This window comes from Ochotona princeps, chromosome 26 (genome assembly GCF_030435755.1).
Source record: "Ochotona princeps isolate mOchPri1 chromosome 26, mOchPri1.hap1, whole genome shotgun sequence".
Lineage (NCBI taxonomy): Eukaryota > Metazoa > Chordata > Mammalia > Lagomorpha > Ochotonidae > Ochotona > Ochotona princeps.
The window spans coordinates 6,863,004-6,882,829 of NC_080857.1; the positions used below are offsets into that span (position 1 = coordinate 6,863,004).

Consider the following 19,826-nt stretch of genomic DNA (forward strand, 5'->3'; position numbering starts at 1 on the left):
CACGGCCAGGACCACAGGTTGCGGAGGGGACCTGGGTGGCCCCGCCGACCGGCGCCTCAGCCCCGCCGCAAAGCCTGCAGCTGCTGGGCCACCTTCTCCAGCTCGGCCTCGATGGCTGACAGGCTCTCCAGCTCCTGGTCCTAGGAGAGAACATGGAAGGTGGCTCAGATGGGCATGGAGGGGACAGGGGTTGGGTACGGGCAGCTGCATGACCTTAGAAAGGGTTGTCTTCCTGTATTCCCTGTAAATGAGACAGCCAGGGCTGGGGGCCTGGCTATGGATGCTGCTCTCCACCCCGCAGTTCTGTCTTGGAGTAGCCCTGGGGGCATGAGTTCTGAGGTACTGGAGCTTCTGAGAGGCAGAGAAGACCCCACCCTGCCCTGCCCACATGACTCTGGGACCCTGCCCCTGCTGTGGAGAAGAGAAGCCAGCCGGCGCCTCCAATCTTCCCAGCTTTCTGTAGCAGTGCGATTGGAGCTGCAAACTATGTACCCTGAAGCCCCTTCATCTCTATGGCAACAGGCAGCAGCCCTCTCCCAGCTCCCAATAGCCTCCCTGATCTCTCGCCGCCCAGGAGACCCCAGGCCCCAAGCCCAGAAAGAGGGCTGGGGGCTCCAAGGAGAGTGGGCAGGGATGAATGAACACTGGGGCCAGGGGTGTGGACGGGGTCTGGTCTCCCAGGTGCCATGAGGTACTACGGTTTGGGTCAGGCAGCCATGGGGCTACCTCCAGCTCCCCGTCTGGAAAACCCAAGTGCACCTGCTGAGGGACAGTGTCCTGGCACTCCTGCTTCCCAAGTGGCTCGGGGTGTGGCTCGGGGTGCAAGGTAATCAGGAGAGGATGCCTCCATTTCATAAATGGGATGAACGATGAAGCTCCAAGAAGGGCAAGGACCTGCCTAAGGTCACACAGCCAGGAAGCAGCCAGACTCAGGGCTGCTGGCCCACGTCCATGCCTCTGATGCTCTGGGCAGGCCCGAAGACCGTGTGCCTTGGAGCTCAAGCTTGTCCCAGCCCGAAACCCCTGGGCCAGCCCCTGTCCAAGGCTGGACTTCCGCCCAGTACCAACCTCAGCCCTGCGGTTGGCGCTGCCCTCCTCCTCCTTCTTCTCCTCAGGGTAGCTGTGGCCCCGTGCGGGCAGGCCTGCCTCCACGCTGTCCTCCCGGGAGGACGGCCGCCAGCCCCGCCGCAGATGCGACCCGGGGTCCCTGAAGCCATAGGCCCGGGACCGGAAGGAGAGCTTCATGGAGCGGTCAGGATCAGGGTCTGCGTCATCCTCGTCCTTGCCCTCCAGCCGCTTCTCAGCTGTCAGCTCCTGGGCCAGCTGTTCCATTTTGCTCCAGCGCTTGGCATCCTCCCACTCCTTGGAGAACTCCTCCCCCAGCTCCTCCAGCTCCGGCTCCCTGCTCGGCCTGCCCCGGGTAGGGCCTGGGGGGGCTCCTGCCGGCTCCTCCTCCTCCTGCCCCCTCTCTCCCTGTCCCTCGGAGGGCTCAGCCTTGGTCTTCCTGGCTCCATCCAAGGCCGAGGCCTCAGACCTACCTGCAGCAAGTGAGGACAAGAACAGAATGAGGGTGGTGCCAAGCCCTGTCCCTGTCACCCCGCCCCCCCAACCTACCCCTGGGCCCTCTGCTGTGGCCACCAATTCCGACCCGGCCTCCCCACAACCCAGTCCACTGGGGGAGCAGTGGCGAGAGCCCACCTCTTCTGCAGCTCCTGCAACCCTGGAGCCACTGGCCCCAGCTGGTGCAGGGAGCAAGGAGGAGACTCTGACCATGTCCTGTGGGGTGCTGGGGCCTCGCCTCACTGAAGCTCATGCTGGGTGGTGTGAACATTGGGCTCCCTCATCATGCTGCCTCTCTGTTCCCAAAGCCCACCCACACCCCTGCAGGGGCCCTCGCCTCTCCTGTGGACTAGGGTAAGCTGCACAGCCTTTTACTACTCATGAACTGTGTGACCTCAGGCCAACCAGTTGACCTCTCTGAACTCAGCTGCCCGTTAGGAACACGGCAGGGCTGCTGTGCGGGTGGGCAAGGCCCCATCCTGCCAACCCCCTCCTCCCAGAGACGCAGGCTGGGGGCTTGGTCGTCATACGTACTCTCGCCTTTGCGGACCTCCTCCAAGCCTCGGCTGGCTGGGGTGTCACCTGCGGCCGTGGGGCCTTCCTCCTCCGAGCTGGCCTTCTCTCCAGCCCTGGCTTCCTCCTCCTCCTCCTCCTCCTCTTCTCCTTTCGCCTGTGGTCCTTGCTCTGCACCCAGCCCTCTGTCCCCGTCCCCTGGGCCCTGGGAGGGACCCTCGCCATCCCCGTTGGCCTGTGTGCCTGGTTGCTTCTGGCTTGGAGGGGGCTGGGTGTGGGGGGCCTCCACCTCCTCAGGGGTCTGGCCGGTGCTGTTGGTTGCGGACTCTCGCCCAGGCTCTGGGAAGACCTGTGACCTGGCTCCACCTGGGGCTTCCCCGCTGCGCATGTCCTGCCTTTTCTCCACCGTGTCCTCTGGGGCTGCCACCTCCGTCCCCCCTGCAGAGGCAGCACAGCACGTGAGGCCCCACGGAGCAGCCAGGCTCTCGGCCCTGTCTCCACGTGGGCCTTTGGCTTCTACCAGACCCAGCCTCTTAAACCAAAATAAGCAAAAGAGAAACCTGCAGAGTGAAAAACTCACCCAAGAGTACAGAAGCCTGAACAGAAAATTAAGACATCAGCTGGAGCGTTACGTGCCCCTGGACAATCACGTAACCTGTGTAAGAGGCCTATGGCTGTGGCTTTGTTCTCTGCAGGTTTCTCTGTAGATATTTCTTAGCAGGTGCTCCCATGGCTGCCTTGAGGATGACCTCTGACCAGTAGGACTTCCTCCCTCCCATTGCTGGAACCGCTGCCCCTGAACCCCACAGGAGCTCCTCCAGGCTCCGGGTAAGAGGGCCTCCCAGGCCCCACCTCGCGGAAGTTCCACTGGCCTGCAAGGAGGTGGGGCAGCCTGGCATTCCTGTGGGCTGCAGGTGGCAGAGCCGATGATGCCCAATGCCAAGTTCAAGGCGTGCGCTGACATGTGGCTGCCTCTCCAAAGGGAGTCACACACACACACCTGGCACACACTCACACACAAATACACACTCCCACACAGCTACAGGGTTACACACAGACATGCACACACACAGAGGCACAGACATACACATGTACACACACACACAGAAACACAGGCGCACAGAGACACAAATAGACACGGGCATACATGCAGACATGTGCGCACGCATGAACTCTCATGGACACATGCTGACACACAGATATGCATACTCACATACATGCACAAAACACATACATAACCAATACAGAACACATGCACACAGACCCATGGACACCACATGCATGTGCATGCAGACACGCACTGCTCAGTCCCTCCATTCTGCAGTCATGGCAGGCATCCACGCTCAGACCAGACACCTGCTCTCCTGTAGCCATTACAGGAGGCTGAGCTGCACCCCGCAGCCGCTAGGGAGGCACTGCAAGTATGGCAGCTGTGAGTTCCCTGGCAGGCCCAGAAGAGGGGGTCTGGGGACCCAGCTCCCGGACCCCAGCTCATGTTCCTATCTTCAACACAGCACGGCGGGGCAGCCTGGGGTCTTACCCGGTGGGGAGGATGGGTTCCAGATCACAGCGCTGACCTAGGCCACTGTCTTTCTGATCCCTAACAGTCTTGGGGTTCAAGGAAGCTGACCCAGGTTCTGAGCATGCTGCCCACCCTCCCTGGAACCCTTGGACTGCAGTGGCTTTGGGTGAGCAAGGCTGGGCAAGTGAGGCTGACCCAGTCTTGGGTCCCCAGTCATGCGGCACGCCTTGGGCCAGAAACTGTTTCTCTGGGTCCAAGTTTCTTCTTTTTGTGAAGGGAAGGAAATAATAGCAACCTCACAGGGCACAGAGACGGGGTTCTTGGCTCTCAGGCGCCCATGATCCTGCACACCCACCACGCTTGGGGCACCCCCGTCTGCCTCCGGTTGGACAAACCTGGTTGTGCGGCCTGGTCGCTCTGGGTGTGCAGGACCTCCGAGAGCTCTGCCTCAAAGCCACTCTGCTTCTCCTGTTGCCTCACCCTCTCCTGGGCCCCTGATGGCAGAGAAGCAGCAATCTGTTCCATGGGCTCAGCCCTGGCCACTGAGCTGGGCATGCGGGCATCTGCTTCCCCACCCATGAACATGATCCAGCATGTTCCAGGCCTGCTCCGCATGACCCTGTGGGGAACCGAGTTCAGGAGGGCCGGCAGGGAGCGGGCAGGCACCCCAGGCCCTTCTCTGCAAGAGCCATTGCAGCTCCCCAGAAAGACAGCAAGCCCTGCCTGATGCTGCATGAGAGCAATGTGGGGGACCGGTGCCGGGGCCTAGCGGCTGAAAGTTCTCTCCTTAAATGCGCCCGGATCCCATATGGGTGCCGGTTCTAATCCCGGCAGCTCCACTTCCCATCCAGCTCCCTGCCTGTGGCCTGGGAAAGCAGTCAAGGACGGCCCAAAGCCTTGGGACCCTGCACCCACGTGGGAGACCTGGAAGAAGTTCCTGGATCCTGGCTTTGGATCAGTGTAGCACCAGCTGTTGCGGTCACTTGGGGAGTGAATCATCAAACGGAAGATATTTCTCTCTGTCTCTCCTCCTCTCTGTATATCTGACTTTGTAATAAAAATAAATAAATCTTAAAAAAAAAAGGAATGTGGGGGATCCCTTAGGGCCTGGTAGTTGGCTCCAGGGCCAGTGACTGGCTGGCTCCTCATAGGAGTTCAACCCTGGCCATATGGGGAGTAAAAGTGGATGGAAGATCTCTCTCTAACTCAAGTAAATAAAGTATTTAAAATAAAAAGAAAATAATACTGTCTATTGTACACACACAATTCCCCTATAATAATCTGCTAGTTTAATTATTTAAAGGCAACAAGTCACTCAATATCTAATTAAAATGATAATATTATCATCATATTTAATATTTAATTTAAAAACACAAACTCAGAGCTCAGGATGATGAAATGAACAGTGACCCCTGTTTGGCCCAGCACCTGCCATGGTACCTGGCTCTCACTTTGTCCCCCCAGTGACCCCAAGAGGCAAGGGTGGGAAGCAGCGCTGTGCAACCCGGGGGTGGCCACAGGGGACCCTGTGGCTGGGATTCTGTCGACTCGCTGGGCGAGGTGCTGGGTAGCACGGCTAACTGTGAGCTAACAGCAGCCCGAAGACCTGCATCCCAGCACCCTGACTGACCTTGACTACCCCAGTGATGGGGAACTCACCACCTCCCTCACTAAGTATGTCTCTTCCCAGGACTGTGTGGACTTGCTTAATCTCGTGGAAAAAAAAAAAAAACCAAACAAACACCGCTTGCCTTGAAGCATGCTGAAAATCTGGACTGTGCTTGAGGACAGGCAAGACCCATTTGTCCCCACATCCTTCTTAGTAAAAGCTCTCCTGTCCTGCCGCCAGTGTATCCCATAGTTCACTGGGGTAAGGAGCCCCCTGCAAATGCCCTCCCACATGAGCTACAGTCTAGCTGCCCTGGGGCACGAGGACTGCTGCATGTGGTCTCGGCATGTCCCTCCCCCTGTGTGACCAGGGGGAGGTGGCTCAGCTTCTCTGGGCCTCCATCATGGCACAATCAATGGCTGAAACAGGCGGCATGCTGGGATTGAAAGGAAATGCCCGTGTTGCCCCACCTGCCGCCCTCCTGATCTGCCCCTCCTGGCCTGGAGTTTGGCCTGGAAAATACCTTGCAGAGCCAGGTCTTGGAGCTCCTTCAGCAAATTCTGGTGCCGCAGGATGGAGAGGATGCGTTCGTCTGGAACGAGAGGGCGCTGTCATGGGGAGCAGGGGTGCGGGGGTCACCGAGCCGACTGCCATCGGTGGTTGCTGCTGAGCACGCAGGATTCATTTGGAAACACAAAAGCGGCGTGGCAGCAGCCAGCTTGGGGCTGCAGGGAGCCCTCCTGGAATGACCACTTTTCCCAGGCACTAGTTGGTGGCCACTGGCCCCACAGCATACACCACAGGTGGCCTCTGTAAACGCCCTTCCCGCCCCACACCTTGCTTAGACCACCCACATTCCCTTTCTTCATTTTCCTCCTGTCTTTAATTTCCAGCACTCCTTTTCTGTTTAAAAAAGGCCAGCCCAAGTGCTACAGGTTCCACTAGCTGTCTAGCTAGGAAGTCTGGGCCCGCCATGCCACGCCTTTCTCTAGCACGAAGCTATGGGATGTCACCCAGGTGCCAGAGGTGGTTTCAAAATAAAACACGCAAAACTCTCACCTCGAAGCTCGCTGTCCCAGCTCGGATTGGTTCTGCCCAGAATTCTAGGATATTCTGTTTATGTATATATCCACTCTCTAACCTACATTCTCCAGAAGCACAGGAGCCAGGACCCCGTTATCACCCAAGCCCCTTGGAACCCAGCCCAGCACCCAGTAAAGGCAGACACTGGCTCAGGTACCCATATGCCCACCTTCCCAGTCCCAGGCACAGACCTCCTCGGAGTGTCTCAAAACACCCCTGGCTGACAGGCATCGGATTGGGCTTGGAGAGTGTGTCAGAAATGACCTCAACGATGCACTTCATGACCTGAGAAGAGATGAGGGCACAGGCTGGCACTGCCCTGCAGGAGAGCTCAGCCCCTGCAGGGTCCAGGACAACTTGCTGATAAGACCAGGGCACAGCTCTGCTCCCCTGGCTGGACAGGACTGCCAGTAACTCCCGTCACTTGAACAGCAGCTGAACCTGTCGGGCGGGGGCGGGGGGGAGCAAGAGGACTGGTGCCTGGTTCATGTTCATCCCAAATGTTGCTTCTCGGAAGATGCAGAGGCCATGGTGGAATGCCAGCAGGAAATCTTGTCAACATGCTTTGGTCTTGCACAGTTCCACAGGCCAGCTCCTCCAGGGAGCCCTTCTGGATTTCCTTGGCTTTACCGTGTTGAAACGGGACCTGGATCACTCCTCCAACACCCACATGGAAGCAGTGACAGCCTCCTCGTCTGGCTCCATAGTCACAGGTAGGATGGATCCATTGGCTAACAGCATCCCTGTCTCTATCCAGTGCCCAATCAGGCCCTGCTAAATGGATCTTGTACTATCCCCTGCTAAATGGCCCAACTGGAGTGTGTCTCCCAGCTGTGTGATGTTGGGCAGGTAACTTAACCTCTCTGTACCTCAGCCAGAAAACAAGGCACGTCCCCAGACCCGTTCTGACAGCCTAGAGCTGGGTAGAGGAGCGGGAGGTGTCAGATGCGTACCAGGAAGCAGGGGCATGAGTAGGTGAGGGGGTGGAAGGCTGTGTCAGTGGGACACCAAGGCAACAGAGCCGCGGTTCCAGGCTCGCAAAGCAGCCAACACTGCATGGTACATACAGTCCCAACACCACGTGGAGCACTTGGGTCTCAACCCGAGCTGCCCCAGTGCCTCTGACCCTCTCTGCCCAGCATACCCTGGAAACCTGAATGCTTCACTGAGAGCATGTGGCAGGCAGGGTCCTGCAACCCATACCCTGTGCCTATGTTGGCCCCTGCCCATTCACTGAGCCCATACATGACCACCCATCAAGAAGGCGGATTCTGGAAGGCAGGAACCAGCTGCTGGTGCCAAGAGGGGTAAGGAAGCTCAAGAAAGGATGCTCCAGGATGGACAGTCCCTGTGACTGCTGATCAGAGAGGTTAGGCAATTTTCCCAATGCTGCACAGCTAGAATGAATGATGGAAGTTTAAGTTCTAGCCCACTGCCACTAAAAAGAAATCAAAAATGGAATCAGAACTGAACCATCTTCGACATTTTAGGTTTCAACAGCTCCTGGAAGGGTGGAGGAAATATTTCTTTGTCCCTCAAGTGGAGGTAAATGGGGCACCACAGCATGGCAAAGCAAGCCCTGTTCATACACTAACCCAAGTCCATGCCCAGCTGCTGGAGAAAGTCCCCCTCCCCCAGGCCAGTTTCTGGGCTGCCTCCCCATCAGCCCCAAAGATCCTGGGCTGCAGGAGGCAAGAATGCCCCTCGAGCAGGGTGCTGCAGGCAGAGCCAATCCTGGAGGCCTGTGGACGCCACACAGAGGTTCGAGCTCCAGTGTGCAAGCCAGCAGGCCCAGTGGGGCCAGGCAACAGCATGGAGGGAGCCGGGGAGTCCCGCAGAGGGCAGCAGGCAGAGCAAGCACTCTTTGATATCTTCTTTAGCAAGCTGTGCCCAGGCTCGTAGCCGCAGTGCTGGCTCCTGGCTTTATGCCACGCGCACTCCTGCAGCTGCCCGAGACCTGGCTATGCGCGCCAAGTGTCCACGGCCCAGGGGCATCCCCGCTCTTACCTCAGTGTCTGCCTTACTCAGAGCGCTGTTCACCGGCAGGGCAGCAACTGGGGAGAAAAAGAGTGCCCACTCACCTTCTGCCCCAGCAGGACCCCTGCACCCAATGCCCCCCTTAAAACTGCCTCCACCCCAGCCAGAGGCCGGGCCGATTTTGTGTCTCTTCCAGGCCTACTACCTTAGATCGGGAGGAGGTGAGGTAGCCCCTAGAGGTGGCACCGGGAGCCTTAACTCTTCCCAAGGGAGCAGGTGCTTGGGAAACCAGGCCAGGGGCCACGGGGGAACAGGGCAGAGGGTGGGGACAGATGCAGGCAGAGGGACAGCCCCTCAGGAAAAGGCGGAGAAGGGGGGCGCTTGCGATAGACTCCAGAGGCAGGAGTCAAGGGTAGCAGTGTGGGAGGAGAAAAGAGGGGAGAGGGGAAGCCATAAGCATTTCTCCCACCTCCCCGCAATGACCTTGGCTGGCCTCGGTGCGGAGTCGACGCTGACCCTGAGGCTGCCGAAGGCCTCGCAAGGGCTGCGGGGGCAGGGGTCCTGCCCGGTGGAGTGGGGAGTCCGTCCGGTGTTCCAGGGGGCCGGTCCGGGCGCTGCTACCCCGCGCGTGGGGCAGGGTCGCCGGGCGCTGTCCGCGGTGCTGATGGCAGCCGCGGAGCGGCCGGAGGGGCGCGGGGCGCCGAGCCAGCGCCTCAGGGAGGAGGCCAGAGAGGCCAGGGGCTCCCCCACATCTCCTGGACCCCTCGCTCACCTTGCCAGGCGCACAACAGAAGCGCCAGGACGGCGGCGGAGTGCATGGCGAGGCCGGGGTGCAGAGGAGTTGGCGGTGCGGGAGCGCCGGGCGTCCGCCGCTCGTTGGGCAGCGTGTCCGTCCGAGCAAACCAGCACTGTGGTCGAGGCGGCGGCGGCAGCAGCAACTGCAACCGGGCGCCCCTTATGTACCCCGACCCCGGAAATGACGTCAGCGGGGCCGCCCCGGCCCTGCCCCCACCCCGGGGTGCGGCCCCTCCTCTCGGTGCTGCTGGCCTAGGACGTCCACAGCAGGTGGGTCGGCTGGGGGAGGTGAGGGGGCGGGGTGCAGGTGCGCAGGAGCCGGTCCCCGGGCGATTCCATCGATTGCCCGCGTGCACTCCTCATCCTCCAGCAAGTCTCCCCCCCCCCCCCCCCCCCGCTCGGTCTTGGTTTTCTAGCTCCTGAGCATCCCCTTTGCCTGGGACCTGTTTCCTTGGAAGTTCTCACAGGCTAGAGGGGAGCCCTGACTTCCCAGAACACTGGAGTGGCCCCACAGAGCCATCCCGCACCTCATGGGTCCGAGCGGAGCCTGGCTGCCGGGACACTGACCCGGTTCGTCACTGGGTGTGCTCACTTACTGCAATTGTGGTTTCCACAGTACTTAGCACTGGGCACTCTGGCACTACTGTGTATGTTGGTTGAAGGTTCAGTCCACAGACTGAAGGTCACTTCCACCAGGAGGCCTTTGTGGACAGGTTGCCAGCAGGGGTAGGGGGTACTAGAAGTCTTCTGCAGGTTCAGGCAGAACAGGAGACCCTGCAGCTCCCCCTGCTTAGCCCTTGCTCATTCTGCAGAGTCCCCCTCTTGGCCTGAATTCATCCTGCATCGAGTTTTGTCAAAACACACGGGGTGCTGTGGACTGCTCCTTTCTTGGTGGTAATGTTTCCCTCTGTCCCCTGGGCCCTCCATGGTCCAGCCACCTGCTGTCACCCTGAAGGACATGCCACTTGCCCTCAAGTGTCACCATGAACCTGCTTTCTGGGTGACCACTTGGCCTTGGCTGCCGTGGTCCAGAGCCCGTCCCTCCGACCCTTACCTGTGCCCACTCGCATTGCTGAATCTTGGACTGAGGAGGCTCTGATCACACACTTCCTCATCCATTCGTCAGCCACTTGTGAAACGTGCAGCTGTGGTGCTGAGGGGCTGCCGCAGCCAGGAAGAGAAGAGGCCCAATACTTGAGAAACTTAGTTTCCAGAGGGTAAAGGCAGACAATGAGACAGTGGAGAAATGTGTCAAGTGCCACCAAGGACTGCAGACAGATGAAGGCAGAGCCAGGGACAGATTGCGAGGGGGCACACAGGGTCTTGGGGGCTTCAGCTAGAGGTGACACTTGAAGTTGATTAGACAGTGATCAGCTCTGGGCAGGGTGGTGGGATGGGGTGGCAGGTGCACATGCTGGGAGGAAGGAAGGTGGGACGAGAAATGATAGCACGGAGGTAGAGTGAAGAAGACACAGAGCCTACAAGTATTTCATCTTAGAATCACGCAAAGTACAGTAGAGCCACCTGTTCTCACAGCAGCCAGAGAGAAGTGTCCGCTGTGAGTGCTTCTCCGAGGCCTGGCCACTGTTGAGCTGAGCCCTGAATGAGCCTGGAGTCCTGCTGACCCATGTTTGTGTGTGTGCGCATACACACGTGTGTGCAGGTCTGCAACCTGCCTTCTTCCCCACTTCCTGTCAGACACTGACCCATGTCAGGGATACAGTCGTGACCCACAGTAGGGAGTGTGCCACAGTGTTCGTTTTTGCTGTCCTAAAGAACAGTCTTATTCTCAAAGCTCTCTGTGTTTCTCTCTTTCACGTTTCTAAGTGAATGACAGATGTGTGGGAAGGGCAGCCAAAATACCACTCCTGATGCTGGAGCCCCCATGGTGAGGAGGGCGAGTGGGAGAAAGCAGATTTGCCCAATGGCCAGGCCTGGAACTCCTTCCGGGTCTTCAGTGTGGGTGGCAGGGGTCCACACATTGGAGCCATCTTCTGTTGCTTGCTTGGCACATCAGCAGGGAGCTGGAATACCATCTAGTAAATGCAGAGAGAAGTAGTGGAGGTTTCCAGGGGCCAGAGAGGAGCAGTGGGGAGTTGGTGTTTTGCTGTACACAGGTGCAGACTGGGAGGACAAGAGGGCTCCGAGTCGCAAGGTGGTTTGTGACGGTGTGAGCATGCTTAGTGCCACTGAGAGGGACAACTGGGAGATGGTAACGATGGCAAGTTTTATGTTGTATGTACCTTATGCCAGCAACCACAAAAGTCCCTGCTACTGTGCACTTACTACCCTATAGAGATGCTGAGAGCTACAAGGAGCTAGCCTGGAGGATGACAAGCAGGGGACAGGACAACCTCTCTGTGGGGCAGCTGCAAGCTTGGGAACCCTCAGGCACTAAACGGGATGGTCTCCAAGGGCTCCATAAGTGATTATCTTCTAAAGTGCCACCCCAGGATGCTGATAGCAAGAGTCCCCAGGGCCAGACTCGTACATCCCATGGAAGCTGCAGCTCCCCATGCGCCAGGCCCAAGTCTAACAGATGCGGCCAGAGTCCTGCCCACCGCGTTGGGACCTGCACCTGCCAGGATCTGCCCTTTTGGACCCAAGAGCTCATGGCAGAAAGCAAGGGAGGGGCGAGCCCCCTCCCCGATACAGCCGCAGCCACAGACTTCAGATGGCCATTCAGAAAATGCCCCGCTTCCTCTGCCCTAGGCGGGGCAGCTCTGCGGTCAGCCTTTCCGCGCCATTACACAGCCGTGCCCCAGGTGGTTAAGGCTTGTGTTACAGCTGTGTCTGGTGATTTGATAGCACTCACTTGCGGATGGCACACACTATGTTGATGGCACCTGTTTTATTGAAAGCACTTTGCACTAACAGTGCCAGCTGTCGACAGCACACGTGTGCTCAGCTTTCTTTCTCTTTCTGACCTCTCCATCCTCATCTCCCCTTTTTACTTTTCTACCTGGAATTATTTATTTTTAAAGATGTATTGTTATTTATTTGAAAGGCAGAGTTACAAAGACATTTCATCCCCTGGTTCACTCCCCAAATGGCTGTGACCCCCCAGGACTGGGCAAGACCAAAGTGCGGAGCCAGGAGTTTCATCCAGGTCTCCTAGGTGGCTGTAGGGCCCCAAGTACTTGGAAGCACTTTTCACTGCTTTCCCAGGCACATTAGCAGGCAGCTGGATCAGAAGCGGAGCAGCTGGGACTCGAACCACACTCACATGGGATACTAGTCTTACAGCTTAACCAGTATACCACAACTCGGACCTCTAAAAAATTCTTAAAGAACAAATTCTTCTTAATGTTTTAAAAATTTGAATTGGGGCCCGGCGGCATGGCCTAGCGGCTAAAGTCCTTGCCTTGAACACGCCGGGATCCCATATGGGTGCCGGTTCTAATCCCAGCAGCTCCACTTCCCATCCAGCTCCCTGCTTGTGGCCTGGGAAAGCAGTCGAGGACGGCCCAATGCTTTGGGACCCTGCACCCATGTGGGAGACCCGGAAGAGGTTCCTGGTTCCCGGCTTCGGATCGGCATAGCACCGGCCGTTGTGGCTCACTTGGGGAGTGAATCATCAGACGGAAGATCTTCCTCTCTGTCTCTCCTCCTCTCTGTATATCTGACTTTGTAATAAAAAATAAAAAAATCTTTAAAAAAGTTTGAATTAGCAAAGATATGAAGACAGACTCTTCTTACCCCTGAAGTCAGAAGCCCAGGGTCATGATTTGCTGCCTTCTAGGTGCACCTTGACAGAAAGCTAGAATTGCAAGTGATGCTGCACTTGAGCCCAGATCCGATCCTGGGTGTGGGTGTCTCAAGCAGTACTGAAACAGCCAAGCCAATCACCCACCCCTCGTTCGAGTCCGTCTCTCAGGAGACCCAGTCCTAGACGCTGACTCACACAGTGCTGACCAGACGGTCCTCCCCCAGTGCTGCTGGGTCCTGCAGACACGGGGAGCCCCTCCAACTTTGCCCTTCTGCCTGTTCCGACAAATCCTCCTTCCCTCCCCGGCTCTGGGCTTGCCTGTTCTTTAGCATTCAGTCAGAGGGCAGTTCTTTAGACACCTGTCCAGCTGAGAATGCATCTTGTCAGTGCTAAGCTACTGCAATGGCTCTAGTCAAGGTTGAAGCCCAGTGGTGAGAATGGACCAAGTTCAGAATCCACCGGGGTGGGAAAATGAGCATGGCCCTGAAACAGCCATGCTGGAGGACCCAATGAGGGGTAAGACCACCATGCTACAGGGACCCAGTGAGGGGTGTGATGGCCACGCTGGGGGACCCAGTGAGGGAAGTCATGCACTCCAGTGTCAGCCCCAGCATGCCGACCACCTCATCCATGACCCTGGTTAACCACTTTTCCATAACTTCCCAGAGCAGCTGCAGGATTTGAACCAGTGCCTAAATAAGATACTGGCATTGCAGTGGGTAGCTTAACCCATTAAGTTACAATGCCAGTTCTAAGATAGAGAATTTCGGAGAGAGGCCAGGGCTCGCTTTGTCCTTGGCTATGGTCATTGATGTGGCTGCCTGATAGGGACCTGAAGCCATGTTGAGGGAGGGAGCCATGGAGACAAGTGCGGAGACGCATTCTGGGCAGAGGGAGGCCCAGGCAGGAGTGGGAAAGCCAAGGCGCCTAGCAGACCCTGAGTGGGGCAGGGGGTAGAGGGAGACGGCTGGTACTGCGCCACGACCCATAGGACCTGGAGTCTGGGACCTCGGGGAGGAATTCGATCCTGGGGGAGAACGGATACCATGGAAGGAGACAGGCCACAGAAAGTACGAAGTGTTGGGGTGCTGTCGGGTGTTGTAAGGGCGTGCCCAGCAGCTTCAGCTTCCTTCTGCATCCCTGGGGGCCTGGACCAAAAATCAGTGGGAGCAAGAGAATCATGCCACCACCAGTCCCTGGTGACCAGAAAAGTCTTTTTGGGCAGCTCCTGGAGTAACTGGCTATTGCCCAGCTGGGATTCAGTGGCGCTTATGCTTGCAACCCCTGCAGGACCCCCAGGGAAGGTGGCAGCTGCTTAGCCAACCTCAGGACCGTGGCCTGGGGCAGTAGTGTCAACACGCCCTCACCCCGCTTGTTCACAGAATCACATTTTCCAAACACGCAGCTCCTCCCAGCCCCTCATTGGGCATCCGGGTGGAGAAGCTGGTTGCCTGGCAATGCGCTTTATCTGCCGGGTCTGCACTGAGTCCAGGAGGAGGCGATTTCATTAGATCCGCTCCCATCTGGCTCTGCAAACATCCCCGGGGGCTTTCAATTAAGGTTTGGCTTTTCTTCTTAGACAGATGTTTGCTTTCATCTAATGAAGCGGTTTCCAGGTCTCCAATCCGTGGGTGACAAGAGCTCTGGGGGCCCCAGTCCAGGAGTGATGGGAGAGGTTGGGGAGGGTGCTGGGGGCACCAAGCCCTGGACCCAAGGCTGCCTCTCTCAGGGCTCCAGCAGGTGGGCGAGAAGGTCTGGCATGAACCCCACCCAAGGCAAGGGGGCCCCTCCCTGGCTCTCCTCTCTTCCTCATTCCCTATGAGGTCCACAGTGGAGATGTGTCCTAGTGAGAAACTTCTGTAATCTGGGGAGAAGTTCACGCGGGAGCAGGGCCTTGATAGGTAGGGGGCAGTTGTGTGATGTGCAGGCTCCAAAGTCACGTGCAGGCAGCCAGGGGTGCCACCTTCCCTGGAGGTCCTGCAGGGGTTGCAAGCAGCTGCAAGCTCCAAGGATGAGGGTGGGGGACAGGGTGCCAGGACAGTTGGTGTGACTCTTGGACAAAACACTGTGGTGGGGACAGTAGGAGAGAAGCCATGCCCCAGGGACAGTGTCACAGCCATTGGGAGCCATAGGGAACCATAGGCCAGGGAGCTCTGTCTTCAAGAGGGCGCGCTTCTGGCCAGGGCCCTCGGCTCTGTGCTTGCCCAGAAGTTTGACTTTCAAGGCTGAAAGAAGGTTCAGGGTACTCACCCCCGAGCCCTCTGCTGGCAGAGATGCCAAGAAGAGCCGCACTTGGGGGCCAGGGAGCCCAGGGTTAATAATCTTGGGGGTGTGTTTTTTCTTCAGGGGCCCAAGCCTCTCCCATGTTAAGGTAGGAGGGGTTCCCCACAACTGTGCCCGATGCCCCGCAAAGGAGATGTTGGGGGGCCCTCAGGGCTGAGGGTGGCCGACCCTGCTCCCCATCGAGGCTGAGTGGTGAGCTGACGGCCCAGTGCTTAGGCCTGCTTCTTTCTAGTCAGCTCAGCTCAGCTGGGGGCTGGGGCACAGGCAGGGAGCTCTTTGGGGAGCTCTGTTGTGGACAGTGTACAGGGGCCTGTCAAGCCACCTTGGGGTCCCGTTGCTGTTGGCCCAATGAACTTGCAGAGCCAGTCAGTGGAACAGCCATTTCCCCTGAGGGACAGGCTGTCCTCTCGGCCCTTCCCCGGTATCTCCACTCAGAGGCTGAGCTGTCTGCTCACCCTGTGAGAGGCGGCCAGAGACTCTGGGACCATGTGGGCCTTGGCCACTGTACCTCGTATCCCTGGAATCTAGGCGCCCACCTCGTGCGCTCCCTCGCCCACTTGCCTTCAGGACTTCTTTCCCTTCTTTTATTTATTTTATAAAATTATTTATTTATTTGAAAGGCAGGATTACAGAAGGAGAGAGGGTTTAACATTCCCGATAGCCATGATGCCTGGGGCTGGGCCTGGACAAAGCTAGGAGCCAGGAGCTTCATCTGGTCCCCTACTTCAGATGGCAGCAGCCCAAGCTCTGAGGCCATTTTCTATTATTTTGCCAAGCACATTAATGGGAAGCTAGATCTGAAGTGGAGCAAGCTGAGACTCAAATCAGTGCCCATGTGGGATGCTGGTGTGCCGGTCTGGGCTTGACATGCTGTGCTATAACCCCAGCCCCAGCCGTAGGTTCTCTTTCTTTTGCACTGGAGTTTCATGACCAGCTCCATTCCTAGGGCCAAAGCTCAGATCTGCCCTCACCCCCGCCCCAGCAGGAAAGGCCACGCAGGAGGCATTGCTGGTCATCTTCTCACCAGTGAGGGGGATTGCACATGCCAGGGGAGGGGCACTGAGCACACAGGGGGATGCGGCAGCTCAATCTGGGGGACAGAAGAAGGGACCTGGCATGGAGCCCTAGCGGCTAACGTTCTCACCTTAAATGCACTGGGATCCCATATGGACACTGGTCCTAATCCTGGCAGCCCCACTTCCCATCCAGCTATCTGCTTGTGACCTGGGAAAGCAGTCAAGGACGGCCCAAAGCCTTGGGACCCTGCACCCGCATGGGAGACCTGGAAGAGTTCCTGGCTCTTGGCTTCGGATCGGTGCAGAACTGGCCGTTGTGGTCATTTGGAAGATGAATCATCAGATGGAAGATCTTCCTCTCTGTCTTTCCTCCTCTGTCTATATATCTGACTTTGCAATAAAAATAAATAACTCTTAAAAAAAAAAAAGAAAGGAGCAGGAGGCTCTGCCACCGTTTCCCTTCCAGAATCACTGAGGAGTTAGTCCTACAGGGCAATCGGCTGGCTGTCTCCTGCAATGCCACTTCCCTTCCTCCACGAAGACCTCTGGCTCAGCCCCACTAGCCTGAGGATGGTCCTAGGCTCCCCTAAGTAACCCCTTGATGTGACCTGGCCAGGCCCTCTCTACAACCTTAGGACCCCCCAGTGCTTCCCAGCCCAGGTTTCTTTTAGTCCCATCACCTCACAGACCCCACTATCTGCACAGGCCACTTAGCCCTTGCCATTGTCACCACCACTGGACTCACCACATGCTGCTTTGTCCCCTGCCTTGGTGAGTGGTGTGCAGTTCTTTCATTCAGGACAGTGGATTTCAAGCCTTTTGAAGAGTGGGACACTGCTTCAAACCATCCCTCATCCAACCCTCAAAGGAACACAATTAGCTCCACCCTGCCACACCAGGTGAAAATAGCTTAACTTGGGTAGGTCATTGGTGGAATTTTTCACAAGGTTGCAGAGTGGTTAGGGAGGAGTTTGGAGGCTGTGGATCCTTTCTAGACCCCTTATCTGTGCGTTATTATCCTGCAAACAGTTCTCACACGGCTCTTTTTGTAAAGACAGGGAGTGCAATTTGCAGTCAAGTGTGTGACTCCAGAGGCACAGGTGTAAGCCGATCAAGTGTCCATGTGGGCCGCTCTCCATGGTCCTGAACCATCATTCTCTACCTGAATCTTGTTGGTGATCTTAAAAATATGGAAAGGTTTGATATTTATAGGTAAAGTGTACATTTGTTGATTTGATATAATCCAGGTTTTTTTTAAATATTCATTTTTTGAAAATACAGATTTGTAGAGAGAAGGAGAAACAGAGAAAAATCTTCCATTCATTGGTTCACTCTCCAGTGGCTGCAATGGCCAGAGATGAGCCAACATGAAGCCAGGAGCCAGGAGCCTCTGGATTTCCTACATGATTGCAGGGACCTAAAGACTTGAACTATCCCTGTTCCTTTCCCCAAGCCATTGTCAGGGACTGGATGGGAAGTGAAGCAAGAGGGACATGGTGCCCATAGGGGATGCTAGCATTGCAAGCTGCAGCTTTATAAGCTATACTACAACTGTGGTCCCATGATTGTTGTCTAATAGGGTTCAGAGGTTATAAAGATCTTATTTATTCCATAGTTGATTAACTCTTAAAAGTTTTAGCTCACGAAAAAGTAATCACATTCCTGGCTGATTTTTCAGAAATTTGCTGATCACTCAGCGTTTCCCACCCCTGAGGGGCTGGGGGACAGAAGAGCCTGCACCTCTTCCAGGTGTCCCCTATAGTGGCATTTCTATGATTGACTGACAAAGTATAACCCACTTGTTTGCGCCAACTCTGCCTCTTACTCTGGATAGATCAGCTCACCCACCTGAGCCTCAATATTTTCCTTTGAAAGTGGTGACAGTGAAGGTGGAGGAATTGTGGACTCAGCTGCCCTTTTATGTGCTAACATGGTCACTTCTGGTGACTCCTGGTCCCAGTGCGGTAAGCTAGTCACTAAAGTCCTCACCTTGCCCGGGTTGGGATCCCATATGGGTGGCAATTTGTGTCCTGGCTGCTCCATTTCCCATCCAGCTCCCTGCTTGTGGCCTGGAAAGCAGCACAGGATGGCCCAAAGCCGTGGGATGTTGAACCCACATGGGAGACCCAGAAGAAGCTCTTGGCCCCTATCTTCGGATAGGAGCCCAGCTCCAGCCATTGTGGCCACTTGGGGAATCAACCAGCAGATGGAAGATCTTTCTCTTTGTTTCTCCTTCTCTCTGTAAATCTGACTTTCCAATTAAAAAAAAAGTGGCTCTTGACTCAAGGACCCAGTCTCCCACACCTCCATAAGCTTTTCCTCCCAGCTCTTTCAAATCAACAAGGAAACAGGATGTTGCCTATAGCAATCCCAAAAGAAAGTTTCTCCTGAGTGGCTTTACTTCCAGTTGCTGATGAACATGCAGACCAGGGGGGCATCTGCCTGGGATCCCCACCCCTGTCCTACGGGACAACTGTCCTTCGCTCTTACACGGAGATGACTTCCGGAACAACTCAGTTTCCTCTGGTGAAAGTTCCCAGGCAAGAACCCAGAAGTAAATGGTGAGTTGTCTTCTACACAGTCCAGCTCCTCCAGAGATGGGAGAGAGGCAACAAAAGTACATTTGCCTAAGGAGTGGCTCAGAAGTCACAACCCCTCTCGGCTGCCAGCCTGAGGCCCAGTGCTTCGGGACCAATGAGAGGTTAGACGAAGCTCTTGCCTAAACCGGGACCTCCCATGCACATGTCAGTCTGGGGTCCAGGTGAAGATCTTATTCCCTAGGCATTGAATGCCAATAAATAATAAATGGTAGTGTGGGTGTGGGGGTCACTGAGAGGCCAGAGAACCTTTACAACAGGGGAGAGCTGTGTCTCAAGTGTCCCGGTCCCAGAATCACAGGACTGGAAAAGTCCTCAGGAGGCTGCACGTGTCCCTCATGGCCCCGGGTCACCTTGAGAGCAGAAAAACAAGATGCACATAGAGACCTCTAGGGACCCGCAAGCTCAGCCTCACCTAACTGGGAAAAACAGCCTGGCCCTTGGAGAGGGTGCTGGGGACCCAAGCGATCCCCTGAGCAGAGCTCACTGCACATGCTTGAGCAGAAGGCAGAAGCCTTTGGGCCTCCCTCGTCTTACCTGTCAGTTGAGACTAATATCCTCTGCCCTATAAATAAATGTTTGTTTAGTTGAGAGGGAAGGGAGAGAGACAGAGTGAGCAAGCAAGAGCTCCTATCTACTGGTTCAGTTCCCAAAATGCTCCCCACCATCCAGGGCTGGGCCAGGCTGAAGCGGGGAGTGCAAAACTCAACCTAGAACTTGCACATGAGTAGCGGGAATCCAACAGCTGTTACTTCTCAGGGGGTGCGGGAGCAGGAAGCTGGAACTGGAGCCAGACACTCCAATATGGGATGTGTGTCCCAAGAAGCATCTTAATTGTGGAATTAAACACCTTATTTGTAATATTCCCAAAGGGAAACAACCAAATAGCTATCAACAGATAAATGAATGAACAAGTTGTGGTATATCTGCATAAAGGAACGTTACTTAGTGATAGAAGTGCAACACTGTGGATGAATCCCAAAGGGGAAGCCAGATGAGAAGAGGATGTATTCTATGGGGACACCATGTAAGATCTTAGGATGCAAATGAAGTAGGGTTGGGGATGAGAAGGAGGAATCAGAGGGTGCAGAGGAAGCGCTGGGGTGTGATGGATGTGTTCACATTTTCCCCGGTGGAGCTGGCTTCACAGGGTGTAGAACTG

General features: G+C 56.3%; 1 protein-coding gene across 2 annotated transcripts; it reads right to left on the bottom strand.

Moving 5' to 3' along the window:
- CHGA (chromogranin A) lies at nucleotides 1-9,136 on the bottom strand. Of its 2 annotated transcripts, XM_004584327.2 has the most exons (8): nucleotides 9,037-9,136; nucleotides 8,295-8,341; nucleotides 6,479-6,572; nucleotides 5,728-5,796; nucleotides 3,991-4,089; nucleotides 2,095-2,511; nucleotides 1,069-1,538; nucleotides 1-140 (listed from the first exon to the last, which is right to left on the bottom strand). In XM_004584327.2, the coding sequence occupies exons 1-8, from the start codon at nucleotides 9,080-9,082 to the stop codon at nucleotides 57-59; spliced, it is 1,326 nt and encodes a 441-aa protein (XP_004584384.2). In that variant the 5' UTR covers nucleotides 9,083-9,136; the 3' UTR covers nucleotides 1-56. The 2 variants fall into 2 exon arrangements, with proteins under 2 accessions (XP_004584384.2, XP_012782244.2); XM_012926790.2 differs by lacking the exon at nucleotides 2,095-2,511.
- Nucleotides 9,137-19,826: the final 10,690 nt, after the last annotated feature.